The 21,122-nt window shown below is 48.5% G+C and overlaps 1 protein-coding gene across 1 annotated transcript in view; it reads right to left on the bottom strand.

Moving 5' to 3' along the window:
- Window positions 1-21,122, bottom strand: part of LOC146839364 (glutathione S-transferase P 1-like) — a 90,007-nt gene that overhangs the window by 29,404 nt on the left and 39,481 nt on the right. The window contains exons 3-5 of the mRNA XM_085651365.1: window positions 16,964-17,076; window positions 15,321-15,408; window positions 14,892-14,995 (exon numbers count right to left, since the gene is read on the bottom strand). Of these exons, the coding sequence (XP_085507491.1) occupies window positions 14,892-14,995; window positions 15,321-15,408; window positions 16,964-17,076 (305 nt within the window). The remainder of the gene's footprint in view (window positions 1-14,891; window positions 14,996-15,320; window positions 15,409-16,963; window positions 17,077-21,122) is intronic.

Here is a 21,122-nt window from a genome sequence, read left to right on the forward strand (position 1 = left end):
CATTCACAAGAGCCCAACAGGAGGTCGTTTCTTCTCAAACAGCGCACAAAAAACATGGAATGGCCTCTCACAACATGTCAGAGCCTCCTCCTCACTTCTTGAACTCTGCAAGAAGCTGACGACCTGCCTTGTCGAATGATTCTCAACTACACACCTGCTCAAGGGCCTGGAAACCCTCACAGGTGAGTAGTGCGCCATATAGACATAACATAACATACTAAAAGCTGTGGTTCTAAAATAATGGAAATATTTGGAGAAATTAAAAATAATTGTTTCCAAGGTTTTTATCCCAAAGGTATCCTGTGGACAAGTTTGAGGTGAACTTTCCCCAGGTGCCGAAGGTGAACTCTAGTTCGGCCAGCATGGCGTCCACTTCACTCTTGGCTCTGCGGGCATCGTGTCTCCTTGGTGCTGTGGACAGAAGGTGGAAAATGCCTTCATGAAGAGCTATTCGGTGAGGCGTTTTGCGCTGAAAGCTGAGAGCTGATACCCATGCAGGGTACACTATCAAGTATTGTTGAAGGACTTTCAGTTTCTCTTTGATTGTTTACAAGGTAAAGACCCCACAGGTATTTTGGGGGAAATGGAACTCCTTGCCCATGTCTTGCTGAACATGGTTTTTGGGTCCTGGTGGGCGGCTTCCACAGCATCACGGGCATCGAAGGGCGATCAGAGGCTGCTGTGGGTCTGACTGCGTGAGGAGGAACAGCTACACAGGTCTTGTGATTCATCCACTGATCTTTTTGTTCTTCGGCTCTGATCTAATTTTTCAAGAAAATCATTTTTCAGAAGCCTGGACAGGGTCTGCAAGAGAAAAAATGTCCCTTTCGAGGCAGGGCTGTGGTCAGGCGGCTGAGGTTTACTCAAAAGATGGGCCACAGTCCAGCTTCCTGATACCTAGTAAACCTAGTATATCCTGCATCTGTTGGCTAGGCACAGGAGCCCTGCTGAGGGTCACTTCAGGTGACAGACTCTCAGAAAGGGTGTGGAGCACTTCTTGGCGCCAGGCAGGAGAGGCAGGCGGTCCAGGACTTGAACTGGCTCAACAAGCCTGTTCAGGACAAACCCTTCCTGATGCTGACACTACAAATGGTGATTTCATGACTGTCCGAGCAGAGCTTCCTGCAAACCCTGGATCTGCACTGTAGGAGAGTAGGATCTGCTTCTTATAGTTACCCCCACTTTTTTTGCTGATGTTTCACTGTTTTCGACTTAGATTGACTGGGATCCTGCTAACCAGGACCCCAGTCTAGCTGCTTACTCCTCTAAGTGCAGCTTATCTAGATGATATTGCTGTCTTTAACTCCACCTGGGAGGATCACCTGGTCCACCTGAGAAACGTTTGAGGCCCTCCAAAAAGCAGGCCTCACTATCAAGGCCACCAAGTGCCAGATAGGGCAGAGTCAGGTTGTGTACCTGGCCCACCTTGTAGGTGGAGGCCAGGTTCAACCATTGCAGAGCAAAATCCAGACCATCATGGACTGGGTTGCTCTAACCACCCAGACTCAGGTCAGAGCTTTCTTGGGCCTGACTGGGTACTACAGGAGGTTTGTCAAAGGTTATGGATCCATAGTGACCCCTTTAAAAGACTTAACTTCCAAAAGAATGAATATAAATGTTCGGTGGACAGTTAACTGTCAAAAGGCATTTGATGACCTGAAGCAGGCCATGTGCACTGCTCCCATTCTGCAAAGTCCTGACTATTCCAAACAATTCATTGTGCAAACTGATGCATCTGAGTTGGGGGTAGGGGCTGTGTTATCACAACTGAATAATGAGGGTCAGGATCAGCCAGTAGCTTTTAGTAGCAGAAGGCTGAATCCCAGAGAGAAACGTTGGTCAGCAATTGAGAGGGAAGCCTTTGCTGTGGTTTGGGCTCTGAAGAAGCTGAGGCCATACTTGTTTGGCACTCACTTCATTGTTCAGACAGACCATAAGCCCCTCTTATGGCTAAAACAGAGGAAGGGTGAAAACCCCAAACTTTTGAGGTGGTCCATTTCCCTACAGGGGATGGACTATACAGTGGAACATAGACCTGGGAGTAACCATGCGCATGCAGATGGACTCTCCAGATATTTCCACTTAGAACATGAAGACGCAACTGGTCAAGGTTAGTTTAATGTCCCTGCGTTTGTGGGGGGTGTAGGAGAGTAGGATCTGCTTCTTATGGTTAGCCCCACTTTTTTGCTGATGTTTCACTGTTTTCGACTTAGATTGACAGGGATCCTGCTAACCAGGGCCCCAGACTAGCTGCTTTCTCCTCTAAATTGATTGCATGTATTTTAGGTACACTCCAGATTGGATTCTGGGGTACCCTTATCAGTCCCTAGTGTATGGTATACTATGTACCCAGGGCATAGGTACCCTAGAGGCCTCCCAGGGGCTGCAGCATGTATTATGCCCCCCTTGAGAGACCATTCAAACTGACACCACAGGTCTGCTACTGCAGCCTGTGTAAGTTGGTGCATGCACCCCTTACTTAGATATACGTTCACTATATCTATTCTAAATCACTACACATACAAACCTATCAGTCACCCCCTGGCAGGCCATAACAATCCTAAAGGCAGGGTGCTGGGTTTTATGTGAGAGGGTGCCCATGAAAGAGCAGAACCCCTTTGCAGCCTTCGGAACCTATTCTCCGGGGTTGTGTGTGATGCAGCCAACCATATATGTTTAAATGCATTATAACCTCGCAGTAAATGCTAACTTTAAAACGGCTGCTTAGAAACATGTTGTGTTTGGTGTCAAACACCTTCGAATCATATCTCCACACCAGAAACTGGTGTGGGAGGTATGATTCCACCCTACTTGAGGGACTTATGTGAACACCAGTACACCGGGTACCAGCTTTCTCCACCTGGGCATCACAAAATGGATGCTGCCAGCCACAGACACGAGTCTGCTCTCTGGCTGCTGGACGAAACTCGAGTAGAGGAACATCTGACAATGGGTTTCCTGTCACAGGGAGTTGTGACCACCTCCCAGACAGGCTTTAGTGTATTGGGGCTAGGTGGGTGCACTGCTAGAGTGCCAGAAAGTCTGCACTGGTGGCACATTTGGTGTCCCTGTGCATAGTCCAGCTCAAACCGGTTGCAGGAGTCATTTGCTCCTGCTCTGGCACGAAACTGGACAAAGGACATGGGTGTAGCCACCCCTCTGTCCTGACCCTCCCACAGGTGGGTCCCCAGAGTTTGTCCCACCCCTTCCTTGGGTATAAAGTAGGAATCCCTGAATATAGGACTTGAGATTTACCTGGACGAAATTCTGCTATAGAAAGTAGGGTCAGCAATGCTACACAGGTGTTTCCTAGAGGCATCAATCCCTCTACATGTGTGTCCTAGAAGCATCAATCCCTTTACAGGTGAGTTCCAGGGCCAGCCGTTCTCTACATGTTTGTTCTAGAAGCATCACTCCCGCTACAGATGATTTCTAAGGTCAGCAGTCCTACACAGGGGTGTCCTAGAAGCATCCCCCCTCCACACGTAGGTCCTAGAGTCAGCAGTACTTCACAGGTGTGTTCTAGAAGCATCACTCCCTCAATAGGTGATTTCTAGGGTGAGCAGTCCTACACATGTGTGTCCTACAAGCATCACTCCCTCTACAGGTATGTCATAGAGGCATCAATCCCTCTACAGGTGAGTCCTAGGATCAGCAGTCCTCTACAGGTGAGTCCTAGACCACCGCTGCATCCACTTCTCCTTCGAGAAAAACACCGCACACAACAACCCACAACAAATCCCCCACCGCAGCTGGAACAAGATCACTGAAGACCAGCTAACCCCCACCCTAGCCCGAGACCCACCAACCGACCACACCGACACCAACACAGCCGCCCGCAACCTCAGGCAATGGATCGACGACTGCGCCAACGCTCTCGCCCCGATCAAGCAACCCTCACACAGACGCACTGACAGAAGGGCCATCTGGTTCACCATCGACCTCCAGACATCTAAGCAGACCTGCCGAAGACTCAAGAAGAAGTGGCGCCATGAACAGACAGCGGACAACCACGCAGCCCTCAAGAACGCCATCCGCAGGCACCACCAACTCATCCGAACCGCCAAAAGGACCTCCTTCACGGAACGCATCAACAACAACGCACACAACAGCAAAGAGCTCTTCAACATTGTGAAGGAACTCGCCAACCCCAGCTCCAGCTCTAACACCGTCCCACCGTCACAAGACCTCTGCGAATCTCTAGCCACCTTCTTCCACCGCAAGATCATAGACATCCACGACAGCTTCAACACTCAGTCCTCCCCGACACCCGCCGACTCCTCAGACTCACCGCCCCCCAGTCACACCGGCATCCTGCTCTCCCGGAACCACGTCAACAACGAAGACACCATCAAAACCATGAACACCATCCACTCCGGCTCACAGTCAGACCCCTGCCCTCACCACATCTTCAACAAAGCGAGCTCCATCATCGCACCCCAACTCCAGAAGATCTTCAACAGCTCCTTCGAGACTGCCACCTTCCCGGAGAGCTGGAAAAACGCAGAGATCAACGCCCTACTCAAGAAACCCAAGGCGGACCATAAGGACCTCAAGAACTTCTGGCCCATCTCCCTGCTCCCGTTCCCGGCAAAAGTCATAGAGAAGATCGTCAACAGACAACTGACCCGCTTCCTCGAAGAAAACAACACCCTAGAGTCGTCCCAATCCGGATTCCGCAGCAACCACAGCACCGAAACCGCCCTCATCGCTGCCACTGTTGACATCAGGACCCTGCTGGACAGCGGCGAAACTGCGGCTCTCATTCTCCTACTCCTCTAGGCCGCTTTCGACACCGTCTGCCACCGCAACCTATGCACATGCCTCCACAACGCAGGGATCCGCGACAAAGCCCTGGACTGCATCACTTCCTTCCTTACCGACAGAACACAAAGAGTCCGCCTCCCTCCATTCCGCTCCGAAGCCACCAAGATCACCTACGGCGTACCCCAAGGATCACCCCTTAGCCGGACCCTTTTCAACATCTACATGACACCGCTCGCCAACATCGTCCGATCGCATGAGCTCAACATCGTCTCATACGCCGATGACACCCAGCTGATCCTCTCCCTCACCCAGGACTCCGCCCCCGCCAAAACCAACTTCCACGAAGGAATGAAGGCCATCGCCGAATGGATAAAGAACAGTCGCCTGAAGCTGAACTCGGACAAGACGGAGGTGCTCATCCTCGGCTCCACCCCCTTCGCCTGGGATGACTCCTGGTGGCCGTCCTCGCGGGGAGCTGCGCCGACACTCACCGACCACGCACGCACCCTGGGGTTCATTCTGGACTCATCACTGTCAATGATCCAGCAAGACAACGCAGTCTCTGTGAGAAGTTGGCCTGGTATATGCTGTCCACTGGTTATAGTGCAAAACCAAAGGGGATGATGGACGGAGTGTTGACAATGCAAGCACTCACCCCCAGTCAACTGAACTGGGTTTAATCCATCATCATTCTTTAGCTCACTCCGCCACCCCAGTTCAGACATCGCCATATGCAAATCAGTCTGACCCTGTGCCTCATGGGAACAGTCCATCCCGAACTGCCAAGCCATGTCTTTCCTGGATTTTGCTCCGATCCGGTAACAAACACGACGGAGAGAAAACAGCGGAAATTAGACTCGCTGCTAAAAAGAGGATTTTAGCATATTCTCGTGGTGCGGGAACTTCGGATTATAATCGAAGGAAGAGGCAATTCATAATAAATAATCCCCCCAGAATCACGGAAAGATAAGGTGGAACACGTTACTCGACAAACTACGAGGGCAGTAGAAGGAGAGTTTGTGTTTATCTCACCATCTAGAGAGCCAGGAGCATATATAAACGTCCCCCTATACAAAGGAAAATCACTAATTGTGGTGGGAGACAGAATCATGTGGTCTTGACAAAGATGGTAATATCATTTTAAGCCATCGAAACGCGTCGACGCTGTGGATAAGCACAATCAAAGAATCAATACAGATTAACTATATACTGATTTATCCATGTATAATAAGCTGTATTTTAGAGCTCATTTTGATGTGCATTTGTAAAGAAGAGTAATTGGATCTTACATTTTGTGTCTGTCTCCATGTTATGCTGGTCATAATTGGGTTATACTTTTTTATGTGATTGAGATCGAATTGATATGTACTGTATAAGGTTTTAATAATTTTGATTTGATGTATTATGAAATGTCTTGCGATTGTGTATGTTTTTTTAATAAAAAATTCTTACATAGAACCCCCCTTTCTGACATAATACTTTATGCTCTCCAAATTGTTGAATCAAGGGAATTTTCTCTTTTCTCTGGTTTAAAGTACCCTACTTCCCTTGAGTATCAAAGGGTCCCTCTCAAATCTTTTTTATATTTCCTGGACCAGAAACAAGCATCCTGGAACCGGTTTCTGGCTAATCAGCCGTCATCAGCCAGGCTAGCTTGAATCCAGTGGCAAAGGGAGCAAGGGACCCACGTCTGGGCATACCCTGCCAACCTAGAGCGAACAAAGCAAAACCAAAGGGGATGATGGACGGAGAGTTGAACAATGCAAGCACTCACCTCCAGTCAACTGATCTGGGTTTAATCCATCCTCATTCTTTAGCTCACTCCGCCACCCCAGTTCAGACATCGCCATATGCAAATCAGTCTGACCCTGCACCTCATGGGAACAGTCCAGCCCGAACTGCCAAGCCATGTCTTCCCTGGACCAGAAACAAGCATCCTGGGACTGGTTTCTGGCTAATCAGCCGTCATCAGCCAGGCTAGCTTGAATCCAGTGGCAAAGTGAGCAAGGGACCCACGTCTGGCATAACCTGCCAACTTAGGGCGAACAAAGCAAAACCAAAGGGGATGACGGATGGAGTGTTGAACAATGCAAGCACTCACCCCCAGTCAACTGATCTGGGTTTAATCCATCATCATTCTTTAGCTCACTCCGCCACCCCAGTTCAGACATCGCCATATGCAAATCAGTCTGACCCTGTGCCTCATGGGAACAGTCCAGCCCGCACTCCAAAGCCATGTCTTCCCTGGACCGGAAACAAGCATCCTGGGACTGTTTTCAGGTTCATAACCCTCTAAAGTCTTCCAGGCCTGTAAGGACTTGATTCACCAACCTTTGGAAAGTGGCAGGTGCATTCTTCAAACCAAAGGCCATTACCACAAACTGATAGTGCCCACTAGGGGTAGAAAATGCTGTCTTTGGCTTGGCATCATCAGCTAGCATTTACCGCGAGGTTATAATGCACTTAAGAGTATATGGTCAGGCTGCACCACAAACAGCATCAGAGGAGGTACTCCGAACGCTGCAGAGGGGCTCTGCTCATGCAGGGGCACCCTCTCACATAAAAACCAAGCACTCTGCCTTCAGGATTGTTAAGGCCTGCCATAGGAGTGACTTATAGGTTTTACATGTGTGTGCAATGGTAGTGATATAGGTAGCCTATACCACTGTAAGGGGTGCAAGCACACCCTTACCCAGGCTGCTGTAGCAGACCTGTGGTGCCATTTTGGAGTGCTTCCCAGGAGTGGCATAATACATGCTTCAGCCCCTGGTAGGCCTCTGAGGTACCTATGCCCTCGGTACATAGTATACTATATTCTAGGGGCTTATAAGGCACTCCAGAATCCAATTAGATATGTACCTAGTGTACATTGAAATCATTTTAGAGTGGAAGCAGCTAGGCTGTGGTCCTGATTAGCAGGGCCACAGCCAGACTAAGGTCGAAAAACAGTGAAACACCAGCAAAAAGTGGGGGTACCCATGTGAAGCAGATCCTACTCTCCTACACTCTGCACGCCTCATCCTCGACATCCCCCTCCACAGCCACATCACTGCCCACCTGAGGGACCTGCACTGGCTCCCCATCAACAAGAGGATCACCTTCAAGCTCCTCACCCACGCTCACAAAGCACTCCATGACGCTGGACCAATATACCTCAACAAACGGCTCACCTTCTACACCCCCAACTGCCAGCTTCGCTCCGCCGACCTCGCCCCGTTCCACGAATTCACCGAACGACCACCGACGGCAGATCTTTCTCCCACCTCGCCGCCAAGACCTGGAACACCCTCCCCATCCACCTGCGACAGACCCAGGACCTGCTGACCTTCAGGAGACTCCTCAAGGCCTGGCTGTTTGACCAGTAGCAGCCTCCCTCCCTTAGCGCCTTGAGACCCTCATGGGTGAGTAGTGCGCTCTACAAATGCGTGATTGATTAATAGATTGATTGATCACTCCCACTATCGGTGAGTTGTAGGCTTAGCAGTCTTCTACATGTGTGCTCTCGAAGCATCACTCCCTCTACAGGTGTGTCCTAGAAGCATCAATCCCTCTACAGGTGAGTCCTAGGGTCAGCAGTCCTCTACAGGTGTGTCCTAGAAGCACTACTCCCTCCACAGGTGAGTTCCAGGGTCAGTAGTCCTCTACAGGTGTGCTCTAGAAGCATCACTCCCTCTACAGGTGTGTCCTAGAAGCATCAGTCCCTACACAGGTAAGTCCTAGTGTCAGCAGCCCTCTACAGGTGTGTCCTAGACGCATCACTCCCTCTACATGTGAGTTCTAGGATCAGCAATCCTCTAAAGATGTGCTCTAGAAGCATCACTCCCGCTACAGGCATGTACTAGAAGCATCAATCCCTTTACAGGTGAGTCCTAGGGTCAGCAGTCCTCTACAGGTGTTTCCTAGAAGCATCAATTCCTCTACAGGCGTGTCCTAGGAGCATCGGTTCCTCTACAGATGAGTCCTAGAAGCATCAATCCCTCTACAGCTGTGTTCTAGGAGCATTGGTTCCGCTACAGGTGAGTCCTAGGGTCAGAAGTCCTCTACAGGTGTTTCCTAGAAGCATCAATTCCTCTACAGGTGTGTCCTGGGAGCAACATCCCTCTACAGTTGAGTCCTAGGGTCAGCAGTCCTCTACAGATGAATCAATCCCTCTACAGGTGAGTCATATGGTCAGCAGTCCTCTGCAGGTGTGTCCTAGAAGCATCAGTCCCTCTACAGGTGAGTTCTAGGATCAGCAATCCTCTACAGATGTGCTCTAGAAGCATCACTCCCTCTACAGGTGTGTACTAGAAGCATCAATCTCTTTACAGGTAAGTTCTACGGTCAGCAGTCCTCTACAGGTGTTTCCTAGAAGCATCAATTCTTCTACAGGCGTGTCCTAGGAGCATCGGTTTCTCTACAGGGGAGTCCTAGGGTCAGTAGTCCGCTACAGGTGTTTCCTAGAAGCATCAATTCCTCTACAGGTGTGTCCTAGGAGCATCATCTCTCTACAGTTGAGACCTAGGGTCAGCAGTCCTCTACAGATGAATCTATCCCTCTACTGGTGAGTCATATGGTCAGCAGTCCTCTACAGGTGTGTCTAGAAACATCATTTCCTCTACAGGCGAGTCCCGCGTTGCTGTAGAAAGACCAAAGTATGAGGATGTAAATCATCACCATTCCTTTAATCACTGGAGAACTTGAAAATCTGTTATGGATCGAAAACTTTGGACCTACATTGGACACCCTGCCCTAGATAACGTCTTACGCATTTAGAACGAATGCCCAGTGGCCGGATTATGCAGCCTCCTCTGGACACAGCCATGACTGCAGGGGGAAGGAGTGGGGGCCTGACGGGCTGTCAAGGGTTTGATCCCTATGGTCTGGGAGTAGGTGCATACCCAGTAATTAAACAAACTCTACAGAGAGCACCACAAACTGAAATATCTCGCCACTTAACTACTGTTAGTAATGTAACTAGTGAATGCAACATTGAGCAAGCATTGGCAAAACCACTAAGTCTGGCTTTGACATGCTGCTGCAGTGGTCATTTTCTTTTTTAGCATTATTTATTGCAATCGTATGCCACAAAACCACAAAGACAACAGACCCCAATTTAAGGGTGGGCACCGTGTGCTTACAATATAAATGCTCATTTTAAAGACCATTCACTGATGTGGCTGTTATACTGGTGATATGTTATGTGAAGGCGACAAGAAGACATCTTACCCCAACAAGACACTAAAGTCACAGGAAGACACTATGCCACTTAAACACTTTATAGCAAGAAGCAGACACAAGCATAGCCATCCTCGAACTGGCAAAAAATAGACTATAAAATAAGTATCATAAAAAAGAAATTTATAGAAGCACACTTTGAATGAGCTTTGCCATTTAAGCGAAAGAAACTATGGTGAAGCAGATGTGAACAATGTGTAGAAGGCTTGTGCAGTCACTCAAAGTGGGACATGCCAACGAGCACAGGGGGATTACGGAGCAAGCCATTGAGCAGAGGGGGATTGTGGAGCTAGCCAATGAGCAAAGGGGGATTGTGGAGCAAGCCAATGAGCAAAGGGGGGTTGTGGACCAACCAATGAGCAAAGGGGGACAGTGGAGCAAGCCAATGAGCCAAGGGGGGGTTGTGGAGCAAGCCAATGAGCAAAGGGTGATTGTGGACCAAGCCACTGAGCAACGGGGGATTGTGGACCAAGCCACTGAGCAACGGGAGATTGTGGACCAAGCCAATGAGCAAAGAGGGATTGTGGAGCAAGCCAATGAGCAACGGGGGATTGTGGACCAAGCCAATGAGCAAAGGGGGATTGTGGAGCAAGCCAATGAGCAACGGGTATTGTGGACCAAGCCCATGAGCAAAGAGGGATTGCGGAGAAAGCCAATGAGCAAAGGGAGATTGTGGAACACGCCAATGAGCAAAGGAGGATTACCCCAAAGTGTATGATGAGGTGGGTGGAAGCAAAATGAAAATGACAACTCAGACCAACAGGATGAAGCCTGCTGACTAAAAAACCCTCAATGCATGTTTGTTATCTATCATCTTTATGGAAAGTAATAGTCTGGCAAAACAGCTAATGCCAGCTCAAAGACCAGACCTAAAAAGGAAACACAGAAAGCATCTGCATTGCCTCAATACCCATCAAAGTAACACTTCACCAGTCGGATGCAGGAGGACATCAGAGCCACAAGAACCAGAGTCAGTCTCACTGAAATCCATGACTGAGGTTGAAACATCAGGCTCAAAGCTCGGATGTCATGTCCTCTCCACTCCGGAGGTCAGGCATGGAATTGCACCGTGTCCAGAATGGCTCTGATAAAAGGCAATGCCCAAGAAGGAGTCATGTTGATAGTGAGCCCCAGCGAATGAAGGAGTTCCATCAGTGTCTGGCAGTGGGTAATGCCTGTCTGTCGTCTGCCGCCTTCAGCAGTCAGGCTTCGAGGGAGGGGAAGACTGGCACTCATGACCTCTGCAGATGTGCTGCATCCACCATCATCTCCTTGGTAAACACCAGAGGGGCACTGATGAAACCAAAGAGGAGCACAGCGTACTGGAAGTGCTACTACCCCACCGTGAACTGCAGGTAACGCAAATGGGCCTACAGGATTGGGATGTGAAAATAGGTGTCCTGCAGGTCCAAAGCTACCATCCTCGCTCCAGGGTCTAACATAGACAGTACCTGGGCAAGAGTTATCCTCTTGAAGGTCTCCTTCCTCAGGAAGGCATTGAGAGGGTGCAGATCTAGAATAGGGCAGGGCCCTCCACTCATCGTTGGCATCAGAAAGTAGCTGGAATAGCAACCATGACCTAATTTTGATGCTGGCACCCTCTCAATGGCACTTTGGCCAAAAAGCCTTCACTTCCTGATGCAGCATGGAGAAGTCTTATTCCATCGGCCAATCTGATTACGGTGGCAGTGGTGACGTGGTTTTTAGGAGTGGAAGGGCGTAATCATGCAGGACAATTTGGAGCACCCACTAGTCTGATGTTATGGCTTGCCATTGGGGCAGGTAGTGCCAGATCCTGCCTTCAACAGGCTGCCAGTGTCCTTGCAGGGCACACTAAAGAGATTTGGTTGTTGTGGCTGCCAGGGGCTGGCTTCCTGGGAACATCTCCTGCGTTGGTTCTCACAGGACTTGTGGGAGCCATATTAACTGCCACAAAAGGCTGGGAAGCCTGTCGGCTGCTGACGCTTTGCTGGAAAGATCGCAGCTGGTACTCCCTACCATAGCCACAGAAGGAGCAAAAGGAAGAGTGAGGCTGGCGAGGGGCCATAGCGTGCCCTAATAACCAGGTGGTGACTCTACTCTACCTGAATCACTCAAGCGTGAATGGGCTTCGTCGTGTGTGCCATCAAAGCACATATCCATAAAGGATGGCCGGACACCCTCTGGAAAGCCAGTTGATCTCAGCGGGCGTGGTGGAGGAAGGCCACCAACAAGGCTCCGGCCTCCTCAGAGACCATACGCAACACTTGCACAACTAAGTCTCACAGTGTGGCTATTTTTTCCCAAGAGGCACGTAGTGTTCACCGAACGCAGTGCAAAGCTACCAGAAGAGAAAATCCTCTTCCCAAAAGGTATACAACCTCTTGTATTCCCTATTCACTGGAGTGGAAGGGAATGCACTGAGATTCACTTTAGAGGTTGAGGCCTGCACCACCAGGCTTTCAGGGGTGTGGTGCTTGGTGAGGAACGCTGGGTCCCCTGGAGCAGGAAAGTGGCGACGTGTAATCGTCCTGTGCACGAGAGTGCCCGTGCAGGGCATGGCCCAGGCCCCGAGCAGGACATCAGAGAAGGATTCTTTGAAGGGCAGGGGGATTCTGTGTGGGATACCCCTGCCTAAAGCACCTCCGTCAAGACATTCTTCTTGTCTTCCAATGAGGGTAGTTGGAGGTTGAGGACCTCGGCCACCCTCCACACCACCATAGCAAAGGATGCACCTTCCACCATAGCCACACAAGGAAGAGAACCCAGGCTAGTGTCTGGTGAGGTGTGCAGGCCACCAGTGTGAACTAACTCCTCATAACAGTTGTCATCATCCAAATGGAACAACGAGTCTTCGTGGACATCAGGGTAGCCATAAGGATCCTCAGATCGCCCCCAGTCAATAACCCCACAGGGTCTGCCATAGAAAGGAGGCAATGCCTTCGACTTGGACGGTTGTTGGGGTCCTGTCTGCGCCAGCGTCGATATCGAGTGATGGCAGACTGCCTCCGTAAGGAACTGGGGATTATTGGCTTGGTGCTGCCGAAAGGCGCTGGGAATGTCAACACAGGGCTGAACCCCAGTGAAGGGTCATGGATTTGCGATCCTTGAATGGATCCAGAGAGCCCAAATGATACCAAAGGCAAACCTGCCAGCAGAAGTCCAGTGAGGCACGAATGCACTCCAGAAGGGCCAGGCCGCCCAAATATGAGGCTCATGGCATCATAAAACTTTTTGAGTTGGTGTGGGGAGGATGGCTCGGGCTCAAGGAAATTCAAGGAGACATGGAGTAGACCTATGCTCAGGTTCCACAGGTAGAGTGCAGGAGTGGGGCCGTCGATGACTTCAACCGTGACGATGACCTGCGGGAAGGACCCAAAGAGCAGGTCTGGGACCTTCAACGTGACCGGGATCTGGAGCGGTGCAGAGTCTTCTGATGTCAGGTTGCCTGTGTCTTCATCTCCTGATCCTGAATCACCTTTGGATTCACGGTGAGGAGTTGGGACAGTTCTTGGAGTCGTGGTCCGGCTCCAAGTACTAAAGGCAAGCCAGATGTGAGTCCGTCACAGACATTTGCTTGGACAGACCCTGCAAGGTGTAAAACCCATTTGTTTTTAGGGGACATCCTAAGGCACGCCGGGAGGAAAATGATGAAAAGATTTGCCAGAATGTTGAAAAAGAGATCAAAAACTGACCAAGGTGGCACTCTGGATCCTCACTGTTGGCGCAGAAAGAAATGAACTGATGTCAGCATGCAGGGGTGGCTTCTAGCAAGACACCTGCACGTCATATCAGGCTGGGATGACGACTATGACGCCAACACGGAGCCTCTCAATGCCACCTACTGGCCCACAGCGGTACTGCTCAAGATTTTGCAGACTCAGTCTGACGCCGGGGGATATTCTTAGGTAAGGAATCTGGGGCTAGAAGTCTCTATCTCTCGGAATTTTACACATGTAAAAGAGTTCCTGTGTGAGGAATCATGAATTAAGACTTCTTGGAGGAAATGCTCTGTAGTGGCATAACAAAGTACTTTCAGAAAGAATGCTAAGTACGTCAAACTGGCTTCTAACAGGAGTGACGGGCTGAAATCAGACACATTGGATGAGACTGAGTTGTCAACACGCTAGTGTACGCTGGGGTTCAGCAGGCTGAACATTGATTTGATTGACGAGTCTTGCACATTTAATCCAGTCCTGTTTGATTTTCGGTTGCAGAGAACTGTCTCTACCGAGCAGGAAGCATTTCCTCTCCATCTCCCTCTTTTGATTCTCCTGCTCATTCTACACTTTGAGGAGAATCTGTGGGGACTGAAAGAGCTACACAAATGATCAGCCGACCATCGTAGGACAGCCAGGGTTGATAACTGAAGTCCTTCCCTTTACACTACAACTCTCAGTAAACATTTGTTTTTACTTTGAAGAACTACTGGGTCTTATCCTCAGGGTCTCTTTGTCTACAGAGTATCTAGGGACATATCTCTATTTCTCGCGCTCACTCTCTCCAGTGGTGCTGGAACTAAGGGTGCGGGAGGTGCTAAAGCACCCCCATAAAGTCCTCTCTTTCTTTTAGACTCTATTTCTCTCTCACCCTCTTACATTGTCTCTTTCATGACAACTTCAGGTCTCCATGTCTTTTTTAACTGCTCCATGTTGGCTTGTGTTTTGCTTCTCTGCTTCTTATTCACTGTCTCTCCTTGCCCTTCTCTTTTATTTATTTCCCCCTCTGTCCTCCTTTCTCCTCCTCTCACCAGTCTTTTTTCTCTTTTTGAGGATCGATTTGGAGAGAAATCATCCCATTTTGCAATAGGCTACCCTTCCTCTAAAGATAGTTGTTGGTTTCTCTCTTAGTGCTATAAATTGAACCCTCAAAGGGGAGGACCCAGCTCTCTGGCGGCCATCTTGTAGTAAACATAAAGACAAACCTACCCATTCATAGAAAAAGAATTTGTAAAACTTCTGTCGCAGATCCTCCAACCCGTCGTTGGCCATGTCAATGAGCGCAGCTTCCTTGTTGTTCTTCCCGTAGAGATCTGTGAGGGAAGGAGAGGTGTTAAGTAGGGCGGAATGGGGCAGCACGCGCCTTGGGCAGGATTTGCTGGACATTTATATAACTGGGTTGACAATCAGTCTATGCTCGTTCAGCGTCTTATGAGCATGGTAGGGTCGATTCAAAACCTTCCCCTTGTTGAACCCTGGTGTACTGAGGGCTTCACCGCTCCAGCGACACAGAATTTCATTGAACTGAGCATTGTGAGAACCTCAACTCCCTCTCAGTCACATCTACTCCACCTCACTCCTTGCTTTCCCAAACCCTACCGTGAGTCTGTACCCCACAAATCCTTGTATGGTGCTCACCATGTTTGCGCCCCAGATATCGCAGGATGGCATTGGACTGGAACAGGATAAATTCACCATCAGCAAGCATGGGTAGCTGCCCAAAGACCTGAAAAAGGAGGAGAAAGAAGAGAGAGTAAATACATTGGGCCGAGTATGGATCTTACAGCCCTAGTGAAAGGATTCTGGTGGGTAAAGCACAATACATATAGATTCAGCCGATCAGCCCCTGGTGATAATCTGAGAGATTAACCAGGTGTTTGTGTAGCACTTTTCACCCTAAGTGGGATGGGTATGCCCAGACTTGGGTCCCTTGCTCACTGTGCCACTGGATTCAAGCTAGCCTGGCTGATGACGGGTGACATACCCAGAAACCGGTCCCAGGATGCTTGTTTCAGGTCCAGGGAGGAGCTGGCTTGGCAGTTCGGTCTGGACTGTTCCCATGAGGCACAGGGTCAAGACTGATTTGCATATGGATGGGTCTAAGCTGGGGTGGCATGGTGAGCAAAAGAACGATGGATTTAACCCAGATCTCTTGACTGGGGGTGAATGTATGATGTATTCAGCATTCCGTCCAGCATTTGTTTGTGTAGCACTTTTCACCCTAAGTGGGATGGGTATGCCCAGACGTGGGTCCCTTGCTCACTTTGCCACTGGATTCAAGCTAGCCTGGCTGATGAAGGGTAATACCCAGAAATCGGTCTCAGGATGCCAGGGAGGACCTGGCTTGGCAGTTCGGTCTGGACTGTTCCCATGAGGCACAGGGTCATGACTGATTTGCATATGGCTGGGTCTAAGCTGGGGTGGCATGGTGAGCAAAAGAACGATGGATTTAACCCAGATCTCTTTATTGGGGGGGAATGTAGGATTTATTAAGCATTCCGTCCATAATTTGTTTGCGTAGCACTGGTTCGAAACCCCAGCGTCGACGCCCCATGAGTACCTGTGTGTGCTGTTATCAATGTGTACCTCATAGACCCACCTGGCCTATAAGGCAAGGATGCCTGGGTTCCCTGTCCATCGGTGAGAGCCCGGGAGTATATGGTACAGTCTCAGTGTACAATGCAATGTCCAGACGAGCCATCCATGCAGCCTTTCTCTCACCTGTCTTAATCGTGAGACTGAGGTACCCGCACTGACTGTCTACCCTCGACGGGACATTCAGGCTCCTCTTCACACTAGTGATGCTGTGCAGCTCCTAGACCTGGCTTAGTTCCAAAAACAACAACGTACTTTGATAGAAGGTGACTCTCTGCCTTCTAAGGGTTGTCATCGCAAGAACCTTCAAACCTAAAGGCCATTTCCAAAGCCTCCATTGGGCAGGTGTGCACTTAGCACTGCCCGGAGGGGGCACTCATCCCCTCCTTAAACAGAGTGTTTTGGTTCCAACATTCCAGGCAAATTACACCTTATCACTGTCTTCCAATTACCCGAGCTCCTGTCCCCGTTCAGAAGTCCACGATTTCTTCACCTTCAGTCCACACTTAGACCCTAGGATGCCACAGAAACAGTTCCTCTGAATCTCCTCAGGTGAGTGCACTTGTAACAGCTGGCGAGGCAGCTAATGGACCTGCCGGAGGTGCTGGGCACTGGCTCACCCTACAAAAAGACTGGCCTTCGGGAGAGGCGTATTAGGAACCAAACCCAGACTCAAAAATACTCACCGCTGTCTTCTTCAGCTCAACCTTTCCATCAAACCAGTCTTGAATGGACAAAAAGTCATCCTTCCACTCGCAGCCCTGGTCTGCCAGCAGGAACCGCATAGTCTCTGTGCGGCCTGGAGGGGAAGAGAGACAAAAGAGCTAGTAAATTACAAACACCTTACAAATCATCGCATGTGGGGATACATATCTGCAATCCTAGTATTAAAACCCCGCCCTAATTTCCTTATTACAGTTGAGTTGTCACATCTGTAGTCACCTGTAATAACCAAATAATGTAGCTTTTCAACTGTAATAATGTATTACAGTGGAGTAGTGACTCATACTGCTTGCTGCCAGCAGCAGAGGTTAAAGGTAACTCACAGAGCATAATTACAGTTGTTGTTTAAACAACGAAAATGAGAACTGGTGTTTTGTACTTCTGATCTGTTTTTCTAAAATGAACAGTGATCAGCAGAATGGAGATATTTATAACAGAATTCTTATTTTCCGCACATAGCTCATTAAGTGAAAGACGGAATCTCTCTGAATGTTACTACTGCCCTTTTTAATCTGATTTGGATTAAATTGATTCTATTGTTTTGCAACAGATCACTAACTGCAGTTTGATGTTTCATTTAATAATACAGTTTCTGTTTTTATTCTTTATGTCTGCATGTGTAGATTTACTCATATGTATATTTACTCTTGAACCTAGGTGTAAGTCTAAACTTTTTCACTATTCACCATTTCTGAGTGTCGATTTACACCTAAGTGTAGACCCCAGTCCAGGGGATGAAGACATCTAAGGCTGAATTTACTGATAGTAACTTTTTACATTTAGGTGGCGATCTCCCACGCTGTGGTGGTGTTGTCTGCCGCCATGGTCAAGAATTCCCTTTTGGAAAAAAATAGGAACAAATATTAAAGTTTTTTAACTAAAAAAATCTAAAAAGAAATGTAAACTGTTAAATGGAAAATAAATTAAAATACTTATTTTTGCCTAGGACTAATAAAATAAAATGTTAGCGCAGATTAATGCTTTAAAATAAATGTCAATAAATAATTTAAATACATTAATTTCTTTTATAAATAGTAATATTTAAACATAATTTAATACCACCCTCACCATCAATTGTATTTTCAGTTAATAGTTAGTAAGTGTAATAAAAATTGTGTTTAATTAACATGAAGTAATTTTGGATAAAAAAATGTAAACACTTACTAGTTTGTTTCTAGAAGATAACTCTTAATATTCAAACTAATGGAATATGTAATTATTCTTCATTTGTAAGGTACTGACAAGTGGAAGTTGTGTAGAAGTCGGAGTCCTGCACACTTAAAAGCGGGTTGCCTAGAAATGTCCTGCACACTCGAAAGTAGAAGGGGTATTCATAATGTGTGTGCAAAATTCTCTTGATTTACTTTTACATAATTATGACAAAATTATGCCTAATTACACAAAATACAAATACGTAATTTTGCGCTATTTCTTAGCATAAAATGTACGCTCGCACAGATTTCTTTTCACGAGGACGCATTTAAGCAAGAGCCGATCACTGCCAACAACAGACTTTCACACTCTGTTGTTCCCTTGCATTTGCTGTATATATTTAATACAAATTACTGTGAATTGCGCTATTCACGGTACATTTTTACAGCACATAGCACGTAACTATGTGAAGTGGCGTAACAGCATCATTTCGGGAATTTCACATAACAAGCGTAACACAAAACTCCTTGAAATTACACAAATTAAGCCCAAGTCATTTATATTTCACCTAGACCTAGTACAAACGTCCTGCACACTCCAAAGCGGCAGACGTGTAAATGTCCTGTGCACTAAAATAAGGGAAGTGTGTGGCTTTGGGCGCCCCACCTAGCTCTGTCTTACCACCAGAGGGAGACATTTCCAAGGTACATATTACTGGAACCGAGCAGCTAATTTTGGGGGATGCCTCCTGGTTCAGGAGCATGCTGCTGGATCACCAATAGTTACTGGAAACCTTGGGGTTTCAAAGGTTTTGGGGTCCCAATAGTGTTGTGCCTGTCTCAGGAACAATGAGCTGCTGAGCTAACTTGAACTCTAGGACTTACAGGGGCAAATGTACAAGCCCCTATCGCCACGGGAACATCACTTTTTGTGGTGGAACGCCCACCACAACACCCACTGCCCACCCCTTTCACGCTAAGCATAGCGTGAAAGGGGCCTTATTTACAAGGCAGCGTTAAGCCACTTTAAGTGGCTTAACACTGCCTTGTAAATAAGTCAAAGCCACTATCACCACAAAAACGTCCCAAACAGAGACGCTCCTGTGGCAATAGGGGCTTGTACATATGCTCCATGGTCTTAACTTGCGAAAAGAGGAGAAATGCTTTATTTCTCCTCGTTTTTGCTTTTCCCAAATGTGCTGCCTTGTGCAGCACACATGGAAAAAGCAAAATGCCTTGGATTGTTTATGTGTAGAAATGTGACCCTTCCTGCACATAAACAATCCTTAAAACAACTTACATTTTGTAACTTCCACATGTGCTGCAATATGAAGCACACATATAAGTGACACAAGAGCATTTAAAGATTTTTTTTGTGCAGGAAGGGACACCTTCCTACACATAATCAATCCTCTCCTGCACGCAGACACCGTTGCACTATGGTGCAAGGGTGCCTTCCTTGGCGCTTCTGCTGAGTGTAGCGCCAGAGTAGAGGGAAACCCAAGGCTGCAACCATGTCCTTGTAAATACAGGGTAGCCCTGCGTTTCTGAAGTGGCGGAGTGAGGCGTTACGCCATGATGGCTAACGCCTCACTCCGCCACTTCTTTGTAAATATCCCCCATAGTGTCTTCACCCTAACCTCCACTTGGGACGATGACGGAAATCCAGAGGAATCCAAAACAAGACCCAGGGAATCAGACCCAGATGTAAAAGTGGTCATAAGATACCCTGAATCAATAATGAGCCCTTATTCTTAGGATGGCTGAAAGCTTACTAGATTATCTGTCTTGTGTGGTACATTTATGACTACTGTCTTTGCTACTTAGAGACTAAATAAAATAATAAACTTACAAAATAATAATTCATGAATGAAGAATTTGTAAATGGGTCTCCAGGTGGATATACTGTAATACTTTGTGCACCTGAGGACGGTAACTTGATTACCAAAGATCCGGGGGGCGTGTCCAAAGCGCCAACATGGCAGAGCCTTAACCTCACATCTCTATCTCCCACCATCCGTTCCCTTCCTCATCTTGCCTCTGCCCCACTGTGTGTAATATTAGCTGCATGAGGTGCAGAAACCAGAGAGCACCACTGGGGCTACCAATCTGGTTTGCAGGCGGCCAAGGAAGGGACGCATAGACTGAGAGGCGGGTGGCTGCAACTAATACTGAGCGGTCAAGGAAGGGACGCGTAGACTGAGAGGTGGGTTGTTGCAACTAATGCCAAGCGGCCAAGGAAGTGGCGCGTAGATTGAGAGGCGGGTGGCTGCAACTAATGCAAAGTGGCCAAGGAAGTGATGCGTAGACTGAAAGGTGGGTGGCTGCAACTAATTCCGAGCGGCCAAGGAAGTGACGCGTAGACTGAGAGGCGGGTGGCTGCAACTAATGCCAAGGCCAAGCGTTCAGTGCTCCTTGTATTGGGCAGCACGGTGTGTACTGAGGACATGGACTAGTAGCGGCTAGCAGGCACTGGCCGGAGCCAACACCGAGAGGCAGCACCAACACCTTGAGAGCCACAGCCACAGGAGGCAGTAGCGAGCCGCATGTAGACTGGGGATGGAGGGCAGAGTCTGCGTATCCACTTCCCACAAATTGCACCAGGGAGTCTCTTCTCCCCACTGCCCTCTTTGACAATTGGACAGCGCTGGTCTGCAGGGAGCTGACCGCATGACACAGGACCCAGACCAGGGGAGTTATTATTGTGGGCCAGGTCTGTCCCAGCCTATTACCCTGGATGGCAGAGGGCAGGAGCTTTTCTAGTGCAGCACCACGCCCTGCAGGAGGAGGAGTAAGGCTGCAAAAGACTGACAGAGCACAAGATGGATCTGGGCCCAGCAACATGAGGGCACAATGACTAGGTAAGATTCCTGGCCATTGAAGATAACTGGAGAAGGGGTTGGGGGGGGGGGTGGCCAGCCAGCTAACACCCACCTTCCCCTTGCTAAATTAACCCAGAATTTAGCCTGAT

The sequence above is a fragment of the Triturus cristatus genome, chromosome 4_1 (assembly GCF_964204655.1).
Source record: "Triturus cristatus chromosome 4_1, aTriCri1.1, whole genome shotgun sequence".
In the NCBI taxonomy this organism is placed as follows: domain Eukaryota; kingdom Metazoa; phylum Chordata; class Amphibia; order Caudata; family Salamandridae; genus Triturus; species Triturus cristatus.